We start from the raw sequence: 25,400 nt of genomic DNA, 5'->3' as shown, positions 1-25,400 counted from the left end.
TCTTTCTTTCTTTCTTTCTTTCTTTCTTTCTTTCTTTCTTTCTTTCTTTCTTTCTTTCTTTCTTTTTTCTTTTCTTTTTTTTTTTTTTGACTAATCACAGTTTAGATTTGGACTTAATCCTGTGTAAACCTCCACATGAAATCAAGTAAAAGACCCCCCCCCAACAGTACTTTCTATGATGAACAGTGTATTCCCACTTTCTTGTATTGCTTTGTTACTGTAGCAATGTAGAGTTCCTTTTATCTTTCCAATCCCATTTTCCAACACACTATACCAAAAATAAGGGTTTAGAAAGGAAATGGAAGTGAGGTCAGGATAGGAATTCCTTTTTTCTTACTTGAGACTTCTATACATGCACCTAATGTGTTTTGATCAAATTCAGTATCGGTTATGAACACCAAGTATTTTTAACCTTTTTATTTTATTATTTACCTTACACATGTGGGTGCTTTGCCTCCGTGTCTGTATGTGTGCCATGTGCATGCCTCGTGCCCACAAAGGCCAGATGAGAGCATCAGCTCTACTGCAACGGGGGTTAGAGATGGTCCTGAGCAGCCATGTGCTGGGAGTCGAACCCAGTGCTCTTAATTGCTGAGCCATCTCTCCAGGAGTGTTTCTTACTAGAAGGAAGTTGTTTAACATTGCCACAAATATCAGCAGAGCCAGTCACTACATCAGAGTTGGATTAGAACCTACCTGTTCTTCGTAACAGGAGCACTGAGTGCTAGGCGGTTTAAAATAGATGTCATATGATGCCAATTATAACTCAGTAAAAATTTGCAGCCCTGGGAACCCATGCCGAGCAGAAGCCAACATGGAGGATGATCCTGCTTTCTTTGGCTTTAAAAACATTTTTCTGACAATGTTTGCCACGTTTTTCTTCTTCAAGCTTTTAATTAAAGTTTTCTTGGCTCTCCTAACCCATTTCTATATCGTCAAAGGAAACAGAAAAGAGGCAGCTAGGATAGCAGAAGAGATCTATGGTGGACTCTCAGGTAAAAATACTTGAATTTATTCCCAGTACCTCAAAAGGTCCTCCTTGAAAATTCAGATGAATAGTGTTTCTGGAAGGTAAGCGTTCCCTGTACTTTTGTGCCGAGTGTGTAGTCTTAAAGTGTACCTGTGACTGGAAGTAGCAAATGATGTTTTCTGCAGCAATTTCTGAAGGCTCTTCAACTTTATTTTCTAGTCCCAATTATTAAAGAAGTAAACAGAATAGTGGGTTATAAAGGCTATCTTGAGAGACTACTAACCAAAAGAGTTCTTAAATAGCATTATTTTTCTTCAATATTTTCAGTCAAACTAATAAGCAAGAGCATTGTAGTAAGACTGAGTTTCCTTGGGAATTTAACTGACCAGTTAATTTGATTGAAAAGCAGTCATTGTGGCATGCTGTATGTATGCATATTGTGATGTCCTTTGCAAATGGAATTGATTGACCATTTCTCACAGGAAAACGTCACTAAACCCATCTGTCCACCACTGACTCCACAGAAAGCACCAAAAATGGAGGTTATCATCACAGTAGGATATTACTAAGATTTAGGTAGAACATAAAACATCGCATAGTCTCGTGCTTTGCAGAGGCCGGTCTACATCCCTTTCCAGAAACAATTCGCCTTAATTGTGGTGAGATACTGCAGAAGTAACTGAAGCAGATATGCCCTCATTGCCGGGATTGCCCCTTCATGGAAGAGGACTATGGTGATGAGGAGGAAGCGGCAGCTTTAGTCATAAACACTGTTCCGAGTTGCTGTGTGTATTTTTAGTGTTCACAGGGGTTCCTGGATTGCATCATGCTTTAGTTGGTGTCTGTTTCAGTTTGCATCCAAGATTCTCTTTCAAAATAGACATGCTTTGTGATTTCAATGCACTAGACAACTTGGAAACCGCTAGGCATCAGTGGTTTTACATAAAGACACAAGAACTCTAAGACAAAGCATCAGAATGCTTCAACTAGCGGGTGAAGAAAGTGTCAGAAGGCCTGGACAGTGGAAAGAGATTTCTTTTGGGGATTATATTTGTCACACATTCCAGGGAGGTATGTAACTTTGGTGGAAAAACATGAATGCTGTTTTTTAGTTTCAAGTGAAGTGTGATCTAGGAAGGTATTTTTGACTTATAAATTTTGGCAGGGACTTTCTAGCATTTGACGTTCTGTTTTGATGTGTCATTCTTGTGATTTCAATTAGACAAAAATCGAACAGGGATAGTACCGACAGAGTGGGTAAAAGTTTTTCTCCAGTTGTTCCTGTGCATGACTCCTGTCTTCCTGGTCATTAGTGAAGTGTACTTCTAAGGGTGTTAGAAGACTCAGAACCTGTGTAAGCATGCTTTGGATTTTAATCTGGAGCCAAACTTTGAAATCTCCTTAAGAGACTCCTTTACTCTCTAGTGCAGCCATCCTGTTCAGGCTGCTAGGATGGTGCCCATTTTCAGATACTGTTAAAAAGAAGTGGTGTTGAGGCTAGTGTATGTAAGTCTAGTTTGTTTATTTCGTGTGTGTGTGTGTGTGTGTGTGTGTGTGTGTATTTGTCTATGTATATATGTGTGTGTATGTATATATTTATCTATGTATATGTGTATCCTTATACCTCTCACATGTATGACAGTGCACTCAGATTTGATATGTCTTTCTATAATAAACTGGCAGTTAACATGCCCAAAACAGTAGGGCTTTTTTTCTTTTTTGCATGATTCTAATCATTGTTTTTATTTTGACATTATTTAGTTACATATGTAAAGCAACAGCAGGATTTTGTGAGCCAGGGATAGTGGTGCATGCTGTTAATTGCAGCACTTGGGAGGCAGAGGCAGGTGGGTCTCTGTGAGTTGGAGGCCAGCTTGGTCTACATAGTGAGTTCCAGGACAGCCATTGCCACCTAGTGAAACCCTGCCTTGAAAGAACAAAACAAGACAAAAGTTTTTGTGACAGTATTATTTTCACACCAGAAATCATCTTTGTGGTTCCTCTGTCAGACAAAGGTTTGTTTGGAAAAATATATGATAGTTACTCAGTAAGTTAGTGAATTGACTTAGAAAGACTCTCCGCTCAAGGCAGAATTGCTCAGCTCTAGTATGCAAGCATATTTGCACCAAATGAAAACACAAATAAAGAGGAGAAATTGTTTAACCTGAATTCTGGCCATGTTTTCTGTCAAAGCTGTAGCCATAAAAGTGGGTGAGGGATTTAGAAGCTGGAACATTCTACAGTTGCAGATGTGAGCTTGTAGAATAATAGAATCTTTTCTTAAAAAGAAAAAAAAAAGAAACAATTTGAAGGGAAAACTAAAACATTAGTTCATTTTCCAAGTGCTACATTCCAAGTCATTTGGTTTTGTTACGAAGGGACTGATTTTTACTGGACAGCCAGCCCTCCAATGACTCCTGTCCATTCCATTTCAGTATTCTTGCCTTCGTTCCTCTTCTGTCCCAGCACCTACCTAACCTTTTGCCTTAGTTAGTTCCCTCTTTATTTCCTGAAACCTTGGCCTGTCTGTCCTCTGAGTGGTTATTATCTCCGGTGCCTGCTGACTATTTCCAAATAGGGACAACGAGTTCCTGGCAAAGGTTCTGTCTCCACACGTCCCCTGTAGCTCAGCTCTCTGGCCCCTAATGGGTTCAAAGGAGCCTTCTTAATGCAGGTCTCTGACCAAACTTCAGCTTCTGATCAGAACTGGATGTTCTAGTGAATATTCATTTAACCCCATTATATTCTAACATTTTAGATATACCGGAATTTTCATTATGGTTTTTCCCAATGAACCCCATGTTCTTTAAATCTCATTAATTCTAAGTTCTTATCATTATTTTGATTCAGAAATGAGATTCATGACTTTTGTTCTCTTTCATAAACACCACAGATGTGCTTCCTATGGTTTCAATGCTTGAACAAAGATTGTACACCATGTGGACCAAATATTGTAAACAGGTGGTCTTCTAGAATCATCTCACATTGTTGTTGAAAGTTGACAAGGTAAAAACCTTGAAACAAAAATGTAACAGAATTATTGGCTTTTATTTTGAATTCTTGGAACTTCAACATATTCCATCGGAATGGATTTTGTTATTAAATCAATAATTTGGGGGGTTGTCATGAATTTTATTCAGACTCTGAGAACCAGAGCTACAAATCACAGCATGAAAGAAGATGTGAAGGAGGAAATGAAAACACACTTGAACATTTTCCATACACCTCATCAGGCGCACACATATTTGTAAACTATCTTCATAATATATCTGCAGTCCTGTGACCCAGGCAGGATGCCAAGGAAGTAAAAATAGAGTATCTTGGAAGGGAGTGATTGAGTCCTATTTAAGTATTCATGTACTTGGAGAGCTTGGTTACATATTTACTGAAAGCAATGGAAAAATTCTGAATTTGCCAAATAACTTTAATCCTTAATTTCTTATAATTTGCTCCAATTTGCAACTAAGAAGGGTATGAGATACTGTGTTGGGAACAATAATAAAAACAAGGCACCCTTTGCTGTGGCAGATTCAGGAACATCATCGTGTGAAAACCCTTCCAGGTCATTTGTAGGGGACAGTCATCAACAGTGGGACAGAAAAGGTTATTTCCTGGAGAGTGATTTTATTTCCAGTTGGGAATACAACAGATTTATTGCACATCTTTTTACAGGGTCTCACTATGCAGCTCTGACTGGCTTGGAACTTACTATGTAGACCAGGCTGGCCTCGAACTCACAGAGATCTGCTAGCTTCCTGAGCGCTGGGATTACAGGTATACACCACCATGCCCATCTCAAACTTTTTTTCTTTTCCTGAGACAGTCTCAATCTGATGCTGCCTTCAAACTCTCTGTGTACCTGAGGATGACCTTGAACTTCTGATCCTTCCTTAGGCTTCTTTCCGTAGAGTACAGCATGCTCCACTTCCCCTGGTTTCTACAGTGCCAGGGCTTCCTGCAGCTAGGCCCAGCACTTTTCCAGCTTAGCTGCCTATATCCCCAGCACCTATTTCACACTCTCAGCAGGAATAACCTGATGCCAAAGTGCCCCAGTACAAGTGAGTATAGCACAAGGAGAGGCAGAATTTAGAGAGCAATAGTTCTTAAAAACAAACAGAGCAAGGTCTTTTCTGAAGTCCGTGAGCCTGGTGTTTAGCCTTTTTTTCTAGTGCTTACTAGCCATGAGAGCTTTTTAATAGGAGTAAAATGGTTGTCATTCATTTTGGGGTATTCTTATGCATAAAGCAACACTCTCCCCGTCTTTCATGGAGGTCATGGGGCTTTAGGCAAGGGGCCGGTAAGGGAAAGAATCTGCTTAGGCAGATGTCTGAGTGAATTGTCCTGTTGTGCTATACAACCTGGGGATGGGCCATGGGGCTAGAGTTGCAAAGTCGAGATGCAGTGAGGAAGACACCCAAGGCAACCACCAGTCCCTTTTTCTTGGTGCAGTGGCAGGGGGCACCACAGGCATACCCAGGTGACCTCAGAACCATGAGTGAGAGTTGGGGGGCATTGCTGAGGAGACTCTGGAACAGGTAAGCAACTGTCAATGGGTAAGCAAGCCGCTGAGGAGCAGGCCTGACGGTTCAGGGGTCACGTGCCCAGAGAGAACTCTGCAGCATTTCACCGCAGAGCCTATGACACTGAAAGGTGCCCCGCCTCCCCCCCACCCCACCCCCGCCCCACCCCCATCCCCACCCTATCCCCACCAAGAAATTCCATGATGAGGGACTTCATCAGTGACTGTGGCATCAGAAAGGCAAAAGCTCATCTCCTGGGGGGAGACTGCATGGAGCTCTTACCCACAGCTAAATGTTCGTGTTTCCTGGCCTTTGTCCCATCCTTTCTGTGAACTGTAAGATGGCTACCAGGAAAGTCAAAAAGGAAGGTTTGGTTTTGGTTTTTCTTTTCCTCTTTTTGGCCAAAGTATACCAAATCCATTTTTTTTTTCAAAACCAATTTTGGTGCCCTAATTTTCATTTCAAAAGTCTGGGTAGGAGTACTAGGAATACTAGCTCATCTGTGACATGCTGAGACCCGGTGAGTGGGACTGACTGCCTCTTCCAGGTAACGGGGAGTCAGCTGCCATGTCCCCCTTGCTTCTTTTCATCTTCAAAGCACCTGGAACAAAGAGGTGGGAGGCCTGTGAAGAACATGCTGTCTCTTGGACCTCCAGCTGCTTGATGGACCAGAGAGAGCCATGTTCTCTGCTGGGAGCCAGGGGAGATGCGTGGTGCAAGTTTAGGAGGGGGGTGGAGTCATTTTAAAGACCCTAGTACAGAGAAGTCCACCGGGGCTTAGTGGACACAAGCAGGGCCGGCCAACCAGTGCGAGAGACGAGTATAGTCAGTATAGCTTCTACCATGCCCAGTTCCCGTCAGTCCCTACCCCTCCTCAGTTTACTTTTGACTCCTGACACCGAAGGTGAGTTGCCTTCCCTCTTCCTTGACAGAAACAACCCCAAGGTGCAGGCTTCTTGGTTTAGGGCTGTTTTCACTAGTCTTGTGTGGTTTATCCAAATGCTGCCTAGGGTTTGGGTCTAATGGGCCTGATAAACAATGGAAAGTTTAGAAAGTCTGGAGTTGGCTAACAGATGTGCTGAAGGTTCTTGCTTCTCACAGGGAGAGTGATCATCAGAGCCTGCACAGAGGCAAGTTTTAGGAAGTATACATCCAGTTCCTGTTGACATCCTAAGCTAACCCTTTTAGGAGTAAGTGGCTGCTTGTCTTGTTTTTATGTCTGAACAGGTTAACTCGCTAGGTTGAGTCTCCCTTACATGAAATGCTTGGAATCAGAAGTTTTAGATTTCAGATTATTATTTTTTCCTCCCAGAGTTCAGAATATTTGATATCTCAGGGCGGGGGGGACCCTAGATTAAATACTAAATTCATACATGAAATTTCATGTAACATTTTAAAACATTGGGGGCATGAATCTGAGTCTCATGGGATGGAATTTTTTATGCATGGCAGTATTGTGTCAGCACTCCAGAAGTTTTGGATTTTGGAGTGTTCTAAAATTCTTTCTAAAGTTTTGATCTTCAGAGTAGAAATGTTTAACCTGTAATTCTTTGGGCACCCGGGGATGACTAGCTGTCGTTAGAACACTGAAGACTTGCTTCTGTTGCCTGGGCTGCTGGACTGCCAGTGCAGGTAAAGACTCCTGAAAATCCCAGTGCCTGTGTTCATGTCCAATGTGTCTGCCAAGGACTGAGATGGAGATGTGTGAAAAGGGGACTGGAGATGAAATGCAAGGAGATGTTCAAGGAGATTCAGAAATATTCTGCTCACTGGCTTGGCCTTGTCCTCTAGGTTAACAATTTCATTAGCAGCCTTGATTGGTAGCTAGTATTTATTTTCAGACATGGTATGAAATGCTACAGTATTCAGTAAATGAAAACAAGGATACAGAAAAGAATGCTAAATGAGCCATGTCTTAGAATTCACTTTTCATCGTCTTGGTGGCTAGCCAAGCAAGGTCCACAAGATGGAAACTATATGTAAAACAAATTAAAAAACTATTGGTTAGTTTGACTTAAAAGTTCATTCTCCCCTTTATGTCCATTATTATGATTTTTCTTCTGTTTTACTGGTATGAAGTGCTTTGGGCTCAACTTTGCTACAGGATGTCATTTTTTGCTTTTGGGGAAACTTGTCTGAATGTGTTAATTTGGATGTCCTTAAGAACCAACATGGCCGGGCGGTGGTGGCGCACGCCTTTAATCCCAGCACTTGGGAGGCAGAGCCAGGTGGATCTCTGTGAGTGTGAGGCCAGCCTGGGCTACAGAGTGAGTTCCAGGAAAGGTGCAAAGCTACATAGAAAAACCCTGTCTCGAACCCCCCCCCCCCAAAAAAAAAGAACCAACCGATATACTTCTTCCCAACTTGACTGCTTCTCTCACACCTTCAATCTTACAAAGGTTCCGTTCTTCTCCAAAGGCAGTTCACCTCAACTGTAGCTGGTCCTTGGAAAGCCTGAGCGGGAAAAGTGTGGCACAGTGAGAAACACTTCCCTTTGAAGTAAACCGTCACACTCACCAGCTTTGAACCAACTCAGAAGTAAATGGAGATAAAACACAGCATAGTTTGTTTATATCAAACCCTTTTATGTTTTTTCTTTATTATAAAAGCATTTCACATTCATAGCAGGAGTACGAGATGACAGACCATTTTTTATCCCTTTGGTTTTTTTTTTTTCCTCTTGGTTAAAAATTATTTTCTGGAATTAATTTGAACAGAAAAGCTACAAGATCAGTACAAAGAATTCCTAGTCTCCTGCCAAAGCCCTCCCTCCATTCATGTTTAGCTAACTACTCCAATAATATCTTTTCCAGCAAAGGGATCCCATTCAAGTCTTGCCTTCTACATTCCGCTTCCGTCTAGAAAAGTTCCCCCAGCTCTTCTGCAACTGGCACCGGGCCAGGTCGTTTATAGACTGCCCCTTGGTGGGAGCTGCTGCACAGTTTGCTCTGAAGAGTCAGGCTCTGCTTCGAGGGCATGAGTAGGCTCAGGCAGGGTGATAGGGTGTCCCTCACACTGTGTTCCCTCTCATACCATGGCTTGTGGCTCATTGCATTCAATCAGATGGCACCCGGTGCCAACTTGTTTTTATCAGTGCTTGGGTTTTCCTTTGAAGACCTGGGCTGCTCAAGATTGTTTCCACGTTTTTCTAGTATAAAATTATGCACATTCCCTTTATAATTAATATAGTGATAATGTGAACCTGATCCTGTTATTTCTTCTACATTTGTCTTTAGTTAGTATCTTTTAGGAAGAAGCACATGGCCGGGCGGTGGTGGCCAATGCCTTTAATCCCAGCACTCGGGAGGCAGAGGCAGGCGGATCTCTGTGAGTTCGCGAGGCCAGCCTGGTCTCCAGGGAGTTCCAGGAAAGACTCAAAGCTACACAGAGAAACCCTGTCTCAAAAAACCGGAAAAAAAATAGGAAGAAGCACATTATCCATATTGATGTATTACTTATATCAGCAAGGACTTATAGGTTCCTGTTTTGATAGAATGTATTTTCTTACTCTCATTGTTTATTTCCATGTGCAAATTGTCCCCTATTTGACTACAAGAAGCCCCTTTGAATCACTGTCTTTTTGACATTTTCTGTCTTTCCTCATCCTTCCTTTCTGTTAGAGCACACACACACACACACACACACACACACACACACACACACACACACCTCCAGCCTGGGGTCAGCTACTCCTTCAAAGAGCCCTGGTTTATATTTTCTCAGGGCACAACTACACTGTCTGTCTAAATTCACTTTATGTCTACATGGTTTGAAAATCACATTTTCATACCAATTGCTCCAGTATCACTCCATCCCTGTACATTGTAACACTCTTCATTTTTGTAACCCGAAGAGTACAGAGAAGATGCACTGGGCTCTAATGTTGATAGGAGGCTTATTGAAATGCTCACAGCTTCCTGTCTCATCCATTGGAAAACAGCACTATTTCCTTGAGGCTTGTAGGATTTCAAATTTACATACTTCCATTTGTGGTGGGATTTTATTTTTAACAAGTTTGTGGACGATAGGAAACTTGATCTCTGGCCACCATCATGATCACTTAGAAGACATTAATCAGAAGGACCCTTTGCATTGAAGAAAACCAAAGTGTACTGCATTCTATTCAGTATGGAAAGAGGATAGCCACACTTTTAAAACTGCACAGATTTTGCAAACCGGAGCAGGGCTGCTTCCAAAACAAATTATCGTCCTTTAGAATCTATAGTTACTTCTCAAATGCCCATTGAAGCTGATCAGCTTTAGTGGTAGAGAAACAATTACAGAAAAAATAAATGCATTCAAAAAACAGTTTGGAGTCTGTCCCTCAGAGAACTGCCCTGCAATGTTTAATTATTAATCGATCACAAGTGGCCTTGAGCACCCGACTCTGTGGATATACTTGATTGGCCTTCTGAGAGCCCTGCCAAATAAATTACTATATCTCTGGTTTACAGATAAGGGAATTGAGGTTCAAATGCTTCCGGCAATACGCTGCTTTTGGCAGAGAGTGGTCGAAGTAGGACTTGAGCTCAGGCAGCCTGGATCTACTGGCCCCATGTACACAACTTTCTAGGGTAAATTTTGGGGGATCATATCATCTGAAAGGGTATTTTACATTAAAATACATAGAATACATAGATATTATCAAAAGGATCAGATCACCTAAGTAATTCAGGAAAACATTTCCTTCCTTCCTTCCTTCCTTCCTTCCTTCCTTCCTTCCTTCCTTCCTCTGTCCCTCTCTCCCTCCTTCCCTTCTTTTTCTTTCTAACTCAGGGCTTTGCCAAATGTTCTTCCACGAAGCCATATTCTCATATTTCTTTGTGTTTACTCTGTAGCGCACAGGTTTTGAATTTGGGGGATATGAATGGAGGTGAGATGAAATTATGGGAAATCAAAAAACAAAACCTAATTGTTCCATTTAGTCCTTCACTTGACCTTAGAGTTATCAGAGTCAAGCCCTCGGCTTTGTTTATTTAAAAAAAAAAAAAAGGTATTCCTTGTTAAAACTGCCCATGGAAAGGCAGCATGAACCACGGTGCCCAGCTTCCCGTATCCAGCAAGTCCGGATGCGTGGTGCGGGTTGGGTTTCTTCTCTTCCTTCAAGGCCCGCAGTGGGTGGGCAGCAGGAACAGTGGCAGGAAGAAGTCTCCTGACCTTGACCAGGTGCTTGATTTGTGTTTCAGACTGCTGGGCTGACCGATCCCCACTCCATGAAGCTGCAGCCCAGGGGCGTTTACTGGCTCTTAAAACTTTAATTGCACAAGTAAGTAAACGAAAGACTCTGTCCTCCATGCGCTTGCTCTAATCTAGAATCTTTCTAATTAGCTTTGGCCATAGCTGTGCTCAGATCCCTGCCATTCCAGGCATCTCTGTTTCGACCCCACCCCTACCCCCGCCCGCACACACCATGTGTTCCTCTTGATTCTGCTTTTGCTAGGAGCTGCTCCATTTTCTGCCCACTTCTCCTTTCCCTTTTGGGTCTTCCTCTCCCTGACAAGAAGTTTCCCTCTAAAGGACATGAAGGGGATCCCCAAATTCATGTTATGTTAACTCGCCTCATGTGTTCCCAGTGTGCATTAGTGACATCAGTCTTGAGATTGCATTCGTAGGCTATTGATGCGCTATGAATCACCTCAAAGCATGGTGACTCCAATCAACAACAAACACTTGGATTCTTGAAGTTTCTAGGGGTTTGGGGTGCAGCTTCCAGGCAGTGAAGTGGCAGCTAGGTTATGTGATGATTCATGGTGCGGGGAGGGGAGATCTGTTTTTTTACACACAGTCACGGGGGCTTCACCACAGGGCTGTGTAATGAGGTAGCGGCTGACTTTCTCCAGAGAGGGTGCCTAAGAAGGAAGTCACATTAAAAAAAAAAAACTTTAAAAAAAATTTCATATGTATGGGTATTTTACCTGCGTGTATGCCTGTGGACTATGTGCATGCAATGCCCTCGGGAGCCAGAAGAGGGCGCCTGATTTTCTGGGACTAGAGTTACAGACAGTTGTGTGCTGCCACGTGGGTGCTGGGAACTGAACCCTGGGTCCTCTGGAAGAGCAGCCAGAGCTCTTCACTGCTGACCCAGCTCCCGAGCCCCTTCATTTTTTTAAGCCTAATCTTTGAAGTGACATCAGTTCTCTCCCTACCGTATTGCACTCATTTGATGTAAGTCAGTAAGTGCTGCTCACATTCAAGGAGAAAGCATTATCCAACTGAGGCAGCGTTAGGAATTGGGCATCACGGGGTACCAGCTGAGAGGTTGCCCACTTCAACAATGCACATTTCAAGACTAGGCTCTTAAATAGGTTAATAATCAGACAAATCTTAGGCCTTAGGGGAGATCTAGGAAAGTCTTAAGCTATTAACGGCACTGTATTTGTATTGGTGACTGTATCCCCCCCCCCCCCGCATGTTGAACAAACATCCAAGTGAAGATTTATTAAATAAATGAAAATATACCCTCCATTTGCTTTATTTGTTTTGGACTCTTCATGTGAGCAGAGGAAGTGAGTCACTGTGCTTTCTTTCCCATGTCCTATTACCTAACCTTCTTCCTCCTTTGAATTGAAACAGCTGGCATAGTGACATTTTATGTGTGTCCCTCCCTTTTCAGTGATTTATTACTTTTGTTTGGTTTTGCTTTTAAATTTCTTTTTTTTTTTCCAAAATATTTATTTATTTCTGTGTGTATGTATAGGGGTGGAGGGGGGCACGCCGTGGTGAGCATTCAGCAGAATACTTCATGGTAGTGGCTCTTTTCTGTCATATGGGTACTGGGGATCAGCTTAGGTCATCAGACTTGGCAGCAATTGCCCTTACCTGTGGAGCCATCTCGATGACCCCTTGTTTTTGAGACCTAGTCTCCTATATCCCAGGCTAGTCTCTAGCTTTCTAGCTAGAGCAAAAGATGACCTTGAACCTCTAATCTTCCTGCTCACACCTCCCATGTTCTGGATTTAAAAGCACGTACCTCACCCAACCTGTGCTGGCCTGAGGAGCAAGGAGCAAACCTGGGTTTCATGCAAGCTAGGCAAGCACTTTACCAATTCAGTCACATCGCCAGCTTCACAGTTGTGTCAGTTCTTAAAAAAAAAAAAAAAAAAAAAAAAACATCATCATCATCAAGGCTCTCCATTTGATCTCTAGCGCTTCCAAAATAGCATGAAAATGCAAATACTGGCAAAAGGAGAACAGAACTATTAGCGACGCTGGACTTTGTATGTGAGCTTGTCACTGATTTTTTTTTCCCTCGAGTTGTGTTTCTGAGGGAACTCAGGGCTGCACATGCTAGGCAGTTCTCTGCCGACTTCTCTCATTAGGGCCTTCTTCTTAGGCTCTGATGATGGCCCCCAGGTTCTGCATGTGCTAAGCAAGTGTCCTACCGTAGAGAACTCTTGTTTGTTTATTTATTTGGTTTTTCAAGACAGGGTTTCTCTGTATAGCCCTGGCTGTCCTGGATCTCACTCTGTAGACTAGGCTGACCTTGAAGAGATCCACCTGCCTCTGCCTCCCGAGTGCTAGTGCTGGGATCAAAGGCGTGCACCACCACCACCCGGCTTGTTTACTTTTAAGCACCTTACATTTCATCTGTTTTCTGTTTCTATTGCCATTTTGTTTGTTTCTTTGCTCTTTGAGACAGAGCCTCATGTTGTCTGGACAGGCCTCAAAATTAGTAGAAACGCAGAATCTTCGTGCCTCTGCCTCCCAAGGGCTGGGGTTCTAGTCATGCACCAGCAGGCCCAGCTAGGTCTTTAATACTGTCACCACTACTCTACAAACTTGTTATTTTAGTAGTGTGATTAAGGGTGTAGGGGCAATACATAGAAGAACTTTGTCTTGCTACGGTATCAATTCTTTTCTCTTTGCACTAGTCTACTACTATTTAAGATTTTGTGTGTGTGTGTGTGTGTGTGTGTGTGTGTGTGTGTGTATGCCATGTGTGTCTTAGTGCCCTTGGCACCCAGAAGGAGGCATTGGAGGCCTTGAATCTGCAGTCACAGGCAGTTGTGAGCAACCTGACGTGGGTGCTGGGAATTGAACCTGGGTCCTCCAGAAGAGCAGCAAGTGCTTTAACCACTGAGCCACCTCTCCATCCACCTATAGTCCACTTTTTTAAAAAAAATTTGATTTATTTATTGTGTGTGACAAGTCTTTTTACCCATTCAGCTGTCTTGCTGGCCCATATAGTCTACTTTTAAAACTTGCTTTAGGTCACATGCTAAACGTTGAGTAAAACATTCAACGACCTTGAGTAAATGCAAGTAAAGCATTCATTTATTCAGGACCTTCTAGATTGTCTTATCATCACCGACAGCTGAGAAACCTCAACTCTTATGAATAATTTGCATTTTCTGTATGTCCCTGTTCTCATGCACAATAAGGAGGATCCAATCTAGGTCAGCTGTTCTCAGCCTGTGGGTCACAACCCCTTGAGGGTCAAATGGCTCTTTCACAGGGTGCTGGTAGCTGGAGGCTGGCCCCCTAAGCTGTGGATAGCAAGAGTCACATATCACGTATCTTGCATATAAGATATTTATATTATGATTCATAACAGTAGCAAAATGACAGTTATGAAGTAGGAATGAAAATAATGTTATGGTTGGGGGTCACCACAACGTGAGGAACTGTATTAAAGGGTCGTAGCATTAGGAAGGGTGAGAACCACTGACCTAGATGGTCTTTCGGGCCTGCTTGATGTCACTGTTCCATTGCCGAGAGGCTGAGTTTTGAATGTGTGTTTCTATTACAATGCTGCCACCTCGTGGACTAGACTATTTTAAGTCATTTTCTTTCCCATCCCTTTCTCAGTTTTTTCTTTTCCTTCATTTGCTTTCCTTTTCTCTTTTCTTTTCTATTATCACCGAATATCAAGTGTTCATTTCCTAAAGGAAATCATATATGGATAAGATAAGGGAAAAATGAGAGGATGATTCCTAACTGTTCTTAAACTTTTTTTCTCAATACCCCTTCAACAGAGAAATTTCTGTAGCACTCTGTGTGTGTATTATACTGTACATAGCATACAACAATAGGTATGCAGATCAAACATTTCCTCTCTTTAAAAACCATAAAGAAATTTACCCTAAAACAATCTTTTAATTTTATTTAATATTTGTTTAGATATGGTCTTTCTATATAGCCAGGATGGCCTCGAACTCACAGAAAGCTGCCTGCCTCTGCCTCCTGAGTGCTCGGATTAAAGGCGTGTGCCACTATGTCTGGTGATTTTTTTCTCCTTCCCTAAATCAGACTTTCAGAATATTTCATGTTTCCAGATGAAATTTCAACATGCTTCTTATAGCATGACATTCTTCTTCTTGCATTTTTTTCATTTGTTTGTTTAAATTTCTTCCTTCCCAGAGGAGAGAGGCTCGGGCCATAAACTTCAAAGACCCATGTCCTAGCATATTGCCTGAACCAAAACAAATGATTCTGAGGCTCCATGTTGTGTTTAAAGATTTCTCTCTCTCTCTCTCTCTCTCTCTCTCTCTCTCTCTCTCTCTCTCTCTCTCTCTCTCTCTGAATGCAGATGTCCTAGGAAGCCAGAGACACCAGATCCCCCAGAAGCTAGTGTTATAGGCCGTTGTAAGCAGCCTGATGCAGGTGTTGGAACCAAGCTTGGGTTCTCTGTAAGAGCCACGCTCTCTCTTAAATTCTGGACCGTCTCTCCAGCCCCCGCTGCTGTGTTTAGAATCGCATGGTCATGGCTTCTGCTCTGTTGTATTTGGCACTGGTATCACTGTCCACACCCAGTTGTCTAAAACAGAAACCTGTTGAACAGCATTCTTGCTTTGCTGGGACTGATGCAGCACCTAATTGTCTTCTCTCCCAACTGCAGGGTGTCAATGTGAATCTTGTGACAATTAACCGGGTCTCCTCTCTCCATGAGGCATGCCTTGGGGGTCATGTGGCCTGTGCTAAGGCCTTGCTGGAAAATGGTGCACAAGTGAGTACTGCCCCAGCCTAGTTGGCTTTGTCTGCCTAGGTCCGTGGGCTAAAACACCTAGGGAGGCGTTACCTTCCAGAGTGCTTACTCATTGAGCAATGGGAAGGTCTGGCCCCATTCATGTCTGTATTTCATCTTTTGAGTTACTCTTCTCTTTTCAGCCTATATAACCCATATATGAATATTCAGATGTGTTCATTAAAAAAACATTTTGTCATAAAATATAACAAATTTCAACAGACAATGAAAGATGCTCAATTCAATGCCCCAAGTCAACCATCATTTTAGTTGTACATTATTAAAGTAAATGAGCTTTAAGGATAAAACACATTATAAACTGTTTTAGTTTCTTGCCTATTGTTAGGATAAAACACCTTGATAAAAGCAACTTAAAAGAGAAAGGGTTTATTTTGCTCGCAGTTCAAGGTTATAGTCTATTATGGCTGGCAGGGAAGTCTCCGTGTCAGGAATTGAAGCAGCTGGCCACAGTACGTCCAAACGCAGAGGAAGAGAGTGAAGAATGCACTGTACATTAGTACTCACATTACTTTCTCCACTCTTATGAGGTCTAGGATCCCTTATCAAGGGGATGGTTCCACCCACAATAGGCAGGTCTTCCCACCTCAAATAAGGTAATCAAGATAATCCTGGGGCTGTAGAGATGGTTCAGTGGTTAAGAGCATTAGCTTCTCTTCCAGAGGACCAGAAGTTTGATTCCTAGTACCCACATTGAGCAGCTCATTGCTGCCTGTAACTTCCTGCTCCAGAGGACCCTACACCCTCTGCTGGCCACTGTGGATATCTGTACCACCGCCCCACCTCTACTATACACATAATTAAAATAAAATGAGTCTTTTAAAAAATCTTAAATAAAATCTTGTAAAACAACCAGGGTATCTGGTTTTCTAATCTCCACAGACACTAGGCACACATGTAGTTCACATATACACATTCAGGGAAAACGGCAATACACACACACACACACACACACACAACAACAACAACAACAACCCAAAAATCTAAAACATTGGCAACTAGTAAGAAGCTCAGAAAATGCTCACTGACATGAACTAAGAGAAAAAATAATAGTAAATCAGATCACAAGGTAATATTTTAAAATTTCACATAGAATAACTCACTTGATCTATCAATGATGCTATGAGTTTTTAAATTTTCATAAAGGTAGTGTCTTAGTGAGGGTTTCTATTGCTGTGAAGAGACACCATGACCACAGCAACTCTTATAAAGGAAAACATTTAATTGAGGGTGGCTTATAGTTCAGAGGTTTAGTCCATTATCATTATGGTGGGACACGGTGGCATGCAGGCAGATGTGGTTCTAGAGAAGGAGCTGAGAGTCCTACATCTTGATCCGCAGGCAACAAGAAGTGATCTGTGACACCAGGAGTAACTTGAGCATAGAAGACCTCAAAGCCCACCCCCACAGTGACACACTTCTTTCAACAAGACCATACCTACTCCTACAAGGACTAATAGTGCCACTCCCTTTGGGGGCCATTTTCATTCAAACCACCACATTCCACTCCCTGGCCCCCAAAGACTTATAGCTATATCACAATGCAAAAATGCATTCAGTTCAACTTCAAAAGTCCCCATAGTCTATAACAGTCTCAAACTTATTTAAAAGTCTAAAGTTCAAAGTCTCTTCTGAGATTCATGCAATCTCTTAACTGTAGTCCCCTGTAAAATAAAAATAAAAAAGTAAATCACATGCTTCCAACATATAATGGCACAGGATATACGTAACTGTTCCAAAACATAGAGAAAGGAGCATAGTGAGGAAATATTGGACCAAAGCAAGACTGAAAACCAGCTAGGCAAACTCTGAACTCTGCATCTCCATGTCTGATGTCAAAGCACTCTTCAAATCTTCAACTGCTTTCAGCTTTGTTGACTGCAACACACTTCTTTCTCTTGGGTGGTTCCATTCCTGATAGCAGCATTCCTTGGCAGGTATCCTGTGGCTCTGGCATTTCTAACATCTTGGAGTTTCAAAGGCAATCCAGGCTTCAACCTCACAGCTTCATGCAATGGCCTCTCTAGGCCTCCATTCAGGGACACCCAAGACACATGGTTGGCCTCAGTGGCTTTCCTTAGTTCCAGGGAAATTTCCATAGACCCTTTCTTCTATCCTTAACTCCAGAACCACATGGTCAAAGCTGCCAAGTTCTGCTGCTTACTGGAGATGGAATATGCCCCCCTCATTCAATTACATTTTAACCAGCTTTCTGTTTTCCTTCACTGCCTAAGCTTGGGTGTCCTTGAACTTGCTCTATAGACCAGGCTGGCCTCAAATTCAGAGATTTGCCAGCCTCTGCCTCTCAAGTGCTGGGATTAAAGGCATGTACCACCACACCTAGCTCTAAGCTTTTCTTTCATTCCTTTTCACAAATTGGAAACTTATCTGGGTGGGTCTTGTCCTGAGATCACCACTCCATTTATTCCATTTCTTAATCTGTTTATCTCTTTGAACACAGGACTTAACTCCATTCCACTTAACTCTATTCCTTTTCTCTTCAAATTTTACATTTTCTTGCTCCTTTTCATTATAAATCTTCATTAGAGTTACCACTAATAACCACATGACTATACTAGAGTCTATACTAGGATGTTTTGAGATTTCCTCTGACAATGGAATTAATCCAAATCTCTCCACTTTAGCATCAGGCAGATTCTTCAGACAAGGGCAAAAAGAAGCCACATTCTTTACCAAAATATCACAAGAATGATCGCTAGGCAACACACTAAAATTCTTCTCTGAAACTTCTTGAGCCAGCCCCCCCCCCGCCCCAGTTTATCAAATCAAACTCAGTACCACTGTCTCCCATGTTCCTACTTGTATGTCCAATTAAGCATCACTTAAAGCTTTCCACTGCTTTCCTAATCCCAACTCCCAAACTCCATATTTCTCCAAACAAAAACATGGTCAGGCCTATCACTGCAGTACCCCAATCCCTGGTACTGACTTTTGTCTTAGTGAGGGTTTCTATTGGTGTGAAGGGTCACCATGACCACAGCAACTCTTATAAGGGAAAACATTTGATTGAGGTGGCTCACTTCCAGTTCTGGGGTTCAGTCCATTATCATCATGGTTGGATGGTGGCATGCAAGCAGACATGGAGCTACAGAAGTAGTTGAGTCCTATAGCTTGCAGGCAACAGGAAGTGGTCTGTGACAGTGGGACTAGCTTCAGCATAGGAGACCTCAAAGCCTACCCCACAGTGACACACTTCCTCCAACAAGGCCATACCTCCTAATAGTGCCCCTCTATTTGGGGGCCATTTTCTTTCAAACTACCACAGATATGGAATGCTCTCAATCCTTCATCATCATGAGGGAATTTTTTCAAGCTCATACATAGGAGTACGTACTTGGTGACATGACAATGAGTGAGTGAATTCTGTGAGTTTTGCTTTGCCCAATACTAGGTCAATGGACTGACAATTCATGGGGCCACTCCACTCTTCAATGCCTGCTGCAGTGGCAGTGCTGCGTGTGTCAGTATGCTCTTGGAGTTTGGAGCCAAGGTCCAGCTTGAGGTCCACCTGGCCTCACCTATCCATGAAGCAGTGAAGAGAGGTAAGTAAACTACTCCAGAGCACACCCAAAAGTGGTGGGTTGATTGAAGTTTGCATGAATCAAGGTCTAGTATTGATCCAGATGTTTTCACCTACAGGCATGTGCCACCACATCTGGGCTTGTACACTTACTTCTTAAGGCTATTTATGTTTAACTCAAACTAGGCTCAGTTTTTGTTCTGCCAAAAAATTTAAAAAGATAAGAATTATTCAGAAATAAATATTTACCAGCTACCATGTGTTTTCCAGGCATGCTTTGGTTCTGATTATCTCTAAAGGAAAGGTTGGCTAAATTAATTAATGATGACAGCTTTAAAAAAAACACATTTAAATTTTGTGTATATGTGTGTTTTGTCTGCATGTATGTATGTATCCCTCTGGCACTGGAGTTACAGGCTGTTATGAGCTATAATGTGGGTGCTTGGAACTGAACCTGAGTCCCCTACAAGATCAGCAGGTGCTCTTAACCACTGAACCATCCTTCCAACCTCAACGTACAACATTTGAGGAAACATTTAAAACTATCATCAAACTTTCATTAGCAACACAGAAGCATTCCTTCATGAAAGATTAATTGATATGCTTCAAATTAATCATGTTTATCCTGTTATTGGACAAAGTCTCTACAGAGAATGCTTACTTATGGAGTTCTCCCTTGCCAGTGAATTTGTAAATTCATTTGAGTATATTCTGTACCTGAAGCTTTGGATTCATTCTCATCTGTGTCTTCCAGTCTAACCAAATAAAGTTGCAGGTTTGTAGTTGGAAGGTTTCTCTGGTCCCACCCATCCCCACAGTCCTGCAGCCGCTTATAAAATAATCACCCAGAAGCTTAATATTATTTACAAACCGTATGGTCTGTGGCAGGCCTCTTGCTTTTTGGTTTTTCGAGACTGGGTTTCTCTGTGTAGCTTTGCACCTTTCCTGGATCTCGCTCTGTAGACCAGGCTGGCCTCGAACTCACAGAGATCCACCTGCCTCTGCCTCCCGAGTGCTGGGATTAAAGGCGTGTGCCACCACTGCCTGGCTTGGCTCTTATATCTTAAATTAACCCATTTCTACTAATCTATGTTTTGACACATGTTCCATGTTTACTGATCTGCTGGCATGTTGTTCTTTGGGTGGCAGGCTGGCATCTCTCCAGACTCTGCCTTTCTCTTTCCTGTCTCTCTCCTTTGATTTCCTGCCTGCTTCTAAGCTGCCTTGCCATAGGCCAAAGCAGCTTATTTATTAACCAATGGGAACAACATATATTCACAGTGTACAGAAAGACATCCCCCAGCACAGGTTCTCTTTTACAGGGGTGGATGAAGAAGAGAATGAGAGCTTAGTAATGGAGAGGGAATAGGATCGAGCTTGGGAATAGGACTTTGGTTTAAGTGCTGGTAATAACAGGGGCCATTTATCCCTCTGCTTCTTATAACCATCCATTTGTAAAGTGGTGGTTTCATGATAGAGAGTGAGGTCAGCTATGTTCCTTAGAGTCTTGAGTTTCACTGAAGTTACCCCAGGACTGAAAAAAAAAGTTCCCTGGAGGAAACATTTTCATGGTTTTGTTTTGCAGATTTCTGCTTATGATTCCAAAAACTAAGTGTTTTTCTTCTAATACAGGGGGAATATCTATTGCTTATTTTTAAAGATTTTTATTTATTTATTTTGTGCACATGGGTGTTTTGCCTGTGTGTTTGTGTGCCATGTGCATGCAGTGCCCTCAGAGCAGGTCCTCTGGAAGAGCAGCAGCAAGAGTTTTAACTGCTGAGCCATCTCTCTAGCCCCCCAAATATCTGTTATTTCAAAATCCCATTCTAGAAAGCAATCCTGAAATTCTGTGCATATTCACCTTGTCCCTGTTTGAATGAGGTATTTTTTTTTGAAACAGCATTTCTCTGTGTAGCCTTGGCTGTCCTGGAAGTTGTTCTGTAGACCAGGCTGGCCTCAAACTCACAGAGATCTGCCTGCCTCTGCCTCCTGAGTTCTGGGATTAAAGGTGTGTGCCACCACAGCAGTCAAGTGAGGTTATTTTGTATTCCACCAGGTCACAGAGAGTGTTTGGAGATTCTGCTGGCGAATAATGCTAACATTGAGCAAGAGATTCCTCAACTAGGAACCCCTCTGTATGTGGCCTGTACCTACGAGAAAGTCGACTGTGTGAAGAAGCTTCTAGAACTAGGTAATTATTAGAACGGTTTTAATGAGATGAAGCTGCTAGGCTTTTTTTTCATTTTTTTTTAATTATTAGGAGATTTTTCTATTCATTTTACATACCAACCACAGATTCCCCTCTCGGCTTTTTTTTTTTTTTAATAGCTCTAAAGATAGCATTCTTCTCAGGCTAGATAAGATTCTTATTGTATTGGATACCTGAAAGCTAGGTGCGCAACTCATCTAGAGAAACAAGTATTTATCTCTCAGCTCTGCTTCCATTGATGCTGGCCTTATATAGCTTCTCCCTGGTGGTGGCAGTATGGCTGCCACAAACACTTGGGCTTGTAACAAGAAGGACTATTGGCTCTCTTTGAGTTACGTGCATGGCCATCTCTGAACCAATCAGTTGATCGTGGTGGCCAAGGCAGTATAGAGTACCGATGGGCTGAGGGCTAGATTTCAGTTTACTCTGCAGTCATTAGGTTTCACTCAGGATATGTCAGCTGAGACTCACAAGACGATGCTTTTCCAGAGGGAAACTAAGTATGGAATGTGGTGGCCGTTTGCAGCAGACTGACTTCTCTCCTGCTAAAGCAGTCTTTTTTACTTCAGAATGTCATATAAAGAAACTACCATTCCAGAGAAAAGTAGAATACTTTAAAACTATCATTTGATTCATGATTTAAGACATTTAGCTACTGATATAAACATGTAAGCTATAGTAAGAATCTTGAGAAGTTTGACCTCCAAAATGTTTTATATTACTTATTTTTTCATTTACTATTTTATGTTGATTTTAGAAATAAATCTTTTTTGAGTCTCCAATAATATAAATGCCAAACAAATTTCTTTCTGTCTTTTGCCTAAAAGCCTCCAAATATCCATGTAACAAGAACTTCAAATATTTTGTTTTGTATGTTACGATTGTGTGTGTGTGTGTGTGTGTGTGTGTGTGAAAGCACCTAATGTCACTTTTCTCCAATCTGTTTTGGAATAGACTTCACAGGCATTGCTGATGTTCTAGGCTTCAGTCACATAGTCTCACAGGTTGGTTAAATATGCCAGAGTATTTAAGATGTTTATATACAATAGCTCATTGTGTCTTACATTCACTCTCAGCCTTGACTGTGGTCATCTGCTTTATTAAGGAGCGAGTGTTGACCATGGCCGGTGGCTGGATACCCCACTGCATGCTGCAGCTAGGCAGTCCAGTGTGGAGGTCATCAACCTGCTCACTGAGTATGGGGCTAACCTGAAACTCAGAAACTCTCAGGGCAAAATCGCCCTTGATCTTGCTGCTCCCAAAAGCAGTGTGGAGCAGGCGCTCCTGCTCCATGAAGGTAAGACAGGCCGGTTAGGGTATTTGCTTCTCCTCCCTGAGCATACTGTTGTCTCATCTCTAGACTATTCCCCATTTTTCCTTTTCTCTTGTAATTGGGGATGGTATTGTGGGAAGGGACAAGTCCTGGATTCACTGCAGTGTATCCTAGGACTTTTCTTTTACACTCTGTATTTATTGTTGCATTTTATTTTCGACTACAAGAAAACAATCCGACCACCTTGTTTTCACCAAGAAATGATTCAAGAGCCACATTTATCATAGGAAAAGCACACAATTGAATAAGTCAAAGGTCGGCTTTGTAACACTGAGTGGCAGTTTGTGGGCAAATCAGAAATAAAGTCACATGCTGCACAAGGACCATCAATAATGGTCAAGTATATAGCTTGTGGTCTGATAAGACCAAATCACCCAGTAGCACCATGGCCTTCTTAGCAGATGACTAACCTCACTGAATTCTTAAAAGCACTGAGAAGTTGGTAGAAACTCACACTGTTCTAGCTATGAATGAGAAAAGTGAAGCATAGAGGAATTGGCTTCCAGAAGGTCACACACCTACTAGGAAGAAGCACTAGGATGCTAAGCAAGCCACTTGATCCCAGAAAGACCTGAATCCAGTTCTCCTGAAACGATTTACATAGCAAGGGGTCTCATGTTTCTGGAAACTGCTCCCAAGGCCTGTATCCTGCCCCGTGAAATGGTTGGTTTATTGTTTTGGAAACAGTTTCTATCAGTGCTTTTAAAATAAACCTACTGTGCAAACAAATCATCTGGGGGCCTTATTAAAATACAGGTTTTGATCAAGGCGGTCCAAGTGGGGTCCTAAACTCTGTGTATTTAGCAGGCTCCCACACTTTAATTAGCACCAATCTATGTTAGTCCTGATGTCTAGGCCATTGATAGATGCTCTTTTATTGGAAATGCCACCTGAAGGGTAGTGGCCTGCCCTACTAGATGCTAGTTTGGAAAGTACTTTTCCAACTGTTCGCTAAGAACATAGTTGGTAACAGTTTGTACATTTTTACATTTTTCTTTCCTTCTTCAGCACCCCCCTCCCGCCCTCAATTGGGAGTGTTTCAGTCCTACAGTTTACTTGCATTCCTTATCAGCAAAGCTCCTCTGTCCTGAAACTTCATAAACACAAACATTGTTTTTGAGCTTCACCGAGAGAACTGGACAGTTTGTTGTTTTAATATGTTCTCTGGACGCTTAGCTACTTAGTTTCTGATGGAAGGCTTGCCCCAGATTTGAGGGCCACTGGGTAGGGATCTTTTCTATTCTCAATCCCCAGCGTTTTAACTAAAGGTGAGTGGTTCTTTGAATAGCTCTGTCTCATGTTCCTTGTCCGCATCAATCTTGAGTGTCACCTGGCTATTTGCATATGTAATCTGCTCTTTTTCATAATGCCGTTACAGTAGACTTTACTTACAATGAGGATCTGTATAAGCCAGTAAGTAACTAGATCCACTTGAGGAAGTCTTTGCTGATGGACAAGCAAAGAAATAATGGGGTAATGTAAAGTGCCCCTTTAGAAGTAGATTCCCTAAGACTGAAATTCAGGGAACAATGGGGTTGAAGTAGAGTCCTTTCTATATATTTATTGAGGTAGAACCCTTGCCAGAACAGAGGGCCCTTCCGGGTGGGAGGTGGGAGCCGGGTCTACCACATAGGGAGTTAGTACTGGGAGGCCCCGGGTGGACTGCGAGGACTACCTGGCCCTTGGTCCAGCTCCTTGCACTGACTGTGTAACCACAGAGCTAACACTTCTTGCTCCCACCCTCTCTTCAGCTGGCCCTCTGTTCTGAAGCTCTGTCTTAGGGCCCTGCACCCCAGTGCTTTTCACTTCATCCAGCCTATCACTTCCATTAGCACAGGCAATAATTGTGAGTGAGAAGCACTGTGTGGATCCACACTTCTTTCCTAGCCTGTGGATAGCTCATTGTTCAATAATGCAGTCACTATTGAAGGATAAACTTAAAGGACATCCTCTACAAAAGGGCATCGAAGAATCCTCTGCTTGTACCATTTACCATCATTTGGTAATTCCTATCCCATTCAACTAAACTTACAGTATTCAAATCTCTGTTTCCACCCCACTGTGAGGTTCATGTCATTTTTATTCCATCTCCCAGGTCCGCCCGCTCTTTCTCAGCTCTGCCGCCTGTGTGTCCGGAAGTGCTTGGGCCGTCGTCCATGTCATCAAGCTGTCTGCCAGCTAGGACTTCCAGAACCACTGGAGAAATTTCTCTTACACCAATAGTTGAAAATGCATAGGTTGTTGGCTGCTGTAGGGTGCTTAGTATACATTCTCAGTGGCTTGACTCCTAAACATCAGCTCACCCAATTAGAGTAAATCTTCTATAAACCCAATCACTTGGGGTGAGCAAACTCCTAGTTAGTTTAATGGTTGCCAACAGGCATCCAGAAACCTTTTTAGTTTTTAACTCGTTGATATGCTTAAAATGAAACTGCAGTAGGGGGGAAATAAAAGGCTATTTTCAGATGATTCAGGACCCTCCAGTACCTGGGGCTGTGTTCAGCATCCTGAATATTGTATAGACACAGGTAGATAAGATTAAATAAACGTTAAGTATTTAAGAAATGCTCTTGATTTGGTCCCTGCCCAGTACATTTAATTAGTTTTTTGTTTTCCTAAAATAAATTTCTGTAGGGTTTTGATTTCTCTTAATTTTTTTTAAATATATAACTAAGGAGGGCTGAAAAGATGGCTCAAGAGTTAAGAGTACTTGCTGCTCTTGTGGAAGACTTGGTTTGGTTCCCAGAACCCACATGTAACTCCAGTTCCAGAGGATCTGATGACCTCTTCTGGCCACCACAGGCACTACATGCACATGGCACATAGACATAATATGCAAGCAAAA

At 42.3% G+C, this 25,400-nt stretch overlaps 1 protein-coding gene across 4 annotated transcripts; it reads left to right on the top strand.

Annotated features, from left to right (window-relative positions):
• Positions 1–1,933: 1,933 nt before the first annotated feature.
• Asb11 (ankyrin repeat and SOCS box containing 11) lies at positions 1,934–25,197 on the top strand. Of its 4 annotated transcripts, none has more exons than XM_059250917.1 (7): positions 1,934–2,041; positions 10,677–10,756; positions 15,329–15,436; positions 18,885–19,035; positions 21,070–21,204; positions 22,328–22,519; positions 24,651–25,197. In XM_059250917.1, exons 1-7 carry the CDS (start codon positions 1,948–1,950, stop codon positions 24,776–24,778), a joined length of 888 nt encoding a protein of 295 aa, XP_059106900.1. In that variant the 5' UTR covers positions 1,934–1,947; the 3' UTR covers positions 24,779–25,197. The 4 variants fall into 4 exon arrangements, with proteins under 4 accessions (XP_059106900.1, XP_059106899.1, XP_059106902.1 ...); XM_059250916.1 differs by lacking the exon at positions 1,934–2,041 and adding an exon at positions 4,856–5,028; XM_059250919.1 differs by lacking the exon at positions 1,934–2,041 and adding an exon at positions 5,723–6,010.
• Positions 25,198–25,400: the final 203 nt, after the last annotated feature.

The sequence above is a fragment of the Peromyscus eremicus genome, chromosome X (genome assembly GCF_949786415.1).
Source record: "Peromyscus eremicus chromosome X, PerEre_H2_v1, whole genome shotgun sequence".
NCBI classification, from domain to species: domain Eukaryota; kingdom Metazoa; phylum Chordata; class Mammalia; order Rodentia; family Cricetidae; genus Peromyscus; species Peromyscus eremicus.
Note: the sequence above shows the minus strand (reverse complement) of the source record. Positions and strands in the feature narration are given on the sequence as shown.